Here is a 3471-nt window from a genome sequence, read left to right on the forward strand (position 1 = left end):
TTGGTCTCGAAGGTTATCGGGCCTTTCCATGAGAATTCCCCTTCCTCAATGTCCCGCTTTCCATGACCTAGACATAAGTGTGTTAACGTGAAATTGAACCGATTGGAATGTCATAATCTGTCTTGGGTTCTGCCGTTTGTGTTATAACAGTTCCTCAACTTAATTGTCATGGTTTTATATGTCTATATTATCTGCACTGAACTACTTCGGGAGAATCGCCATCAAGCTTGCCGCTTGCGGTAGTCATCGGATGTTCAAATTTAGGACTCAGTGGAGTTTATCACATTGTGATTGATTGATGGGGTCATGAACCAAAGGCCTAAAGGGGTGTCCGCGTAAGGTTGATTATCCATACTTAATCTTCATAGACCTGAAAAATCGCCCGTAGGAATTGTCAAGAGAAGGAGAGGGGGAGTGGGGGCGAGTCGACAACCTTTTCCAGGTTTTCAAATTCTATATAGTTTCCCCGTTATAGTACGTAACTACATGACTCACATAAGCATAACGTATTTGCCGGGAGCGACTGAAGTCCCCAATCTATCGTGATGGCTTCATCGCAAAATATATCCCTCTTAGCTTTTACGATTGCCCTCCATTTACCAGATATTTTCTCTAGTACAAGGTCCGCAGACGGTCGGCAAGAATGGTTGATTAACCTGAATAGGTTGCCCTCTTCGCGCGTGTACAGATGTATAGCCTTCATAGTGTATGGGATTGTGATTTCTAAAGCCCACCCATCCTGATATCTACCAGGCAATTCAAATCTTCCCGTAATTTGCCCAATTCTCGTATCTTTTGGGTAGACGGTGTCTGGTCCCACAGCCTTGAGACCACGCCCAAGAGCTCCGCAATCCGCAATCTCAGGTTCTGAAGCAAAGCATGTAGAAATGCAATGACATAGGCGTTCAACGGTGCAATGGTCGCATAAATCGCATTGTCGTTCTATACTAGGGATTGAGTCGGGCCGACGTATTGAGGCTTTCCGCGGTAGTGACTGACTTGGCAAATGAATGTTTTCCTCTACTACTCGAAATGGTCGTAGTAAATTTTGGAGGATGCCTAGGTCTGTCACTTCCTGGAGCTCATCTTCCCTCCAATTCTCAAATACATACTCTTTGAAATCACCATTCTGAATGGATGTCAGAAATTGACCTGCACCTTCTAATTGAGGTTTATGTTTTGAAAGCTGCTCGTGGAAAGCTGGAAGCAGTGGCTGCATTTGAGCGGTGGATTGGGAAATATATTTTTCGAACCGATTATCAAGACAAATGAAACAAAGCAACCCGGGATACGGTTCGCAGATATCTCGTAGTTTTCGACCACGTCGAATTTGATCGTTAAGTCGTTGTCGATTCTTTGGGTTACAGTTCCGTCCTTGGAAGCTTAGGATCTTTTGAATCTCGTCAGGATCAGCTCTTAATCGTGCGTTCTGGTCCTTCGTCGAGTCCAACTCTCCTGCCATCAGAACAAGGCCAAGCTCCTTCAAGAGTCGGGTAACATGAGATTTGTGCTCGAACGTATCGCTAAGAGCACCAAAACGCGATACTCTATGAAGTCGGTTCTCATTCTGTATTTGAGAATATTCCTTCCATGACAGACCAGCTTTCATAGTTCGGACCACTTGAAAGAAAGCAAGAAGTATTTCCTTGTCCTCCAAAGCTTTGAGGAGACTTTGCATTGAGAAGATGTCTGGGCTTGGGTTGGACTTTTTCGGTCGCTTGCTCCTCAGGTTGGTGGTGGTGGCTCTTCTCTTTTTACTGTTGGCCGTAGGTTGCAAATCTTGTGGTTCCTCCATTATTCCCCGCCTTGTGCTGCGTGCTCGCCTTTGGCTAGATTCTTCACCCGGCGGTGCCAAATCTACTGTTCTGTTTACTGTTCTTGCTGGCGATTGAGATATGGGTAGATCTTCTGTCTCAACGACTATTGGTTCGTTGCTAGCGCTGTGCTGGAGCCTAGTGATGACACCTTGACTCTGGTCGAGGATCTCTTGGCTTTCGTGAAAAATCTCTTGAAGTCCGGGAGGATAATTAGTTTGTTGTATGGATTGTATACGATCCACAAGAGATTGCAAGCGTTCTAATAGGCGTGACTCAAGGGTTTTCGCACGATATTCATTTCCTCTCTCAGGGTCATCAGAAGCTATAGGTACATCTGGTAGTCTGTGATAGGTAAAGATGTGGTCCTGAACCTCTTGGGATAGAACATGACAAAACGGGCATGTCTCATACGAATGGGCGGTGATTCGATGAGAATTCATAGACGACGCGGGTTGCAGTAAATGACAATCCGGACACTGCTGAGGATCATGTTGTTGTATGTGCTCTCCAACGGCCAGTTCGGAATGGATTTCGCCACAGAATTCGCAGCGTTGCCACAAATGTTCCGTAAGAAGATGATGCGACAGGCCTGTCGTGGTTTCATATATGCCGCAAACTGCACATTTTTCCGTCTGGTTATGGAATTCCTGTATATGATGTCTGAGTTCCTCAATGGTCCCTGTATCTTCGCAAAATGGGCATTGTTTGTGTCTGTGCTGTGTACTCAAATGTGCAAAAAATTGTTCTTCGGCAATATCCAGGGAACATTCAGGACATTGCCTTAATCGATGGTTATGTTCTTCCGCATCCGCAGCTGGCAGACCGCAGATATTACACTTCGACCAAGAATGAATAGAGTACAAGTGGTCGGAAAGTCGCTCCTCTTGTAGCTGTTGGAAGCATATCTGGCACTCCTTCCATTGGTGATCATTTTGAACATGATCATCGTCAATCCCCTCAATCGGACAACTCGGGCATCTTTGAAGTTCGTGCTCAACATAAAGATGGAGTACCCTTCCTGTTTCTATCATCAGACGACCACATATGGGACATGGTTTTGCAGGATGATATTTCCCAACATGTTCTAGAAAATCATCTTCGTTTGAATTGCATTCTCTGCATGCTTGCCAGTTATGGGTCGCAAGATGTGGTTCGATCGATTCGAAATCTATGGTACGAGAACATAAGGGACAAGAGACGGATGAGTGGTAATTGGCATCGCGGACATGTTCGTGTATGGTCGCCTCGTTGCAATAATCGCAGAATTGCCATTCGTGGGCTTGCGCTAAATGAGGAAGGACTTTCGCGTATTCGTTTTCGCAAATTGGACAACAATGGAAGGCCAAAACGTGATTCTTTAGGGCGCTGCGCTCCAGTGGTTCAATACAGAAACTGCATACCTCGTAGTCGTGTTGATTATAATGGTCACGGCGCTGCCGTGTACTAATTAGCTTGTCGCAAACAGAACATACACATAATTCATGAATTGAAACGTGTTTCTCAAAGTTCAGAACAGACATGACCATCTCACAGATGGGACATGCTTGAAAACCGTCCGGGAGTGGATTTGGAACGTGGAAGTGTTGTTCAGATCTGTTGATGTAGAAAGTTTGCGGGTAATGCTGGAAGCGACTAAATTCCGCGTCACAGTCCT

At 45.3% G+C, this 3471-nt stretch overlaps 1 protein-coding gene across 1 annotated transcript; it reads right to left on the minus strand.

Annotated features, from left to right (window-relative positions):
• Positions 1–267: 267 nt before the first annotated feature.
• On the minus strand, positions 268–3471 carry F4822DRAFT_194136 (uncharacterized protein). The gene has a single exon (XM_051453618.1). The coding sequence runs from the start codon at positions 3341–3343 to the stop codon at positions 470–472; it is 2874 nt and encodes a 957-aa protein (XP_051308299.1). The 5' UTR covers positions 3344–3471; the 3' UTR covers positions 268–469.

This window comes from Hypoxylon trugodes (assembly GCF_022578975.1).
Source record: "Hypoxylon trugodes strain CBS 135444 unplaced genomic scaffold F4822scaffold_31, whole genome shotgun sequence".
NCBI classification, from domain to species: Eukaryota; Fungi; Ascomycota; class Sordariomycetes; order Xylariales; family Hypoxylaceae; genus Hypoxylon; species Hypoxylon trugodes.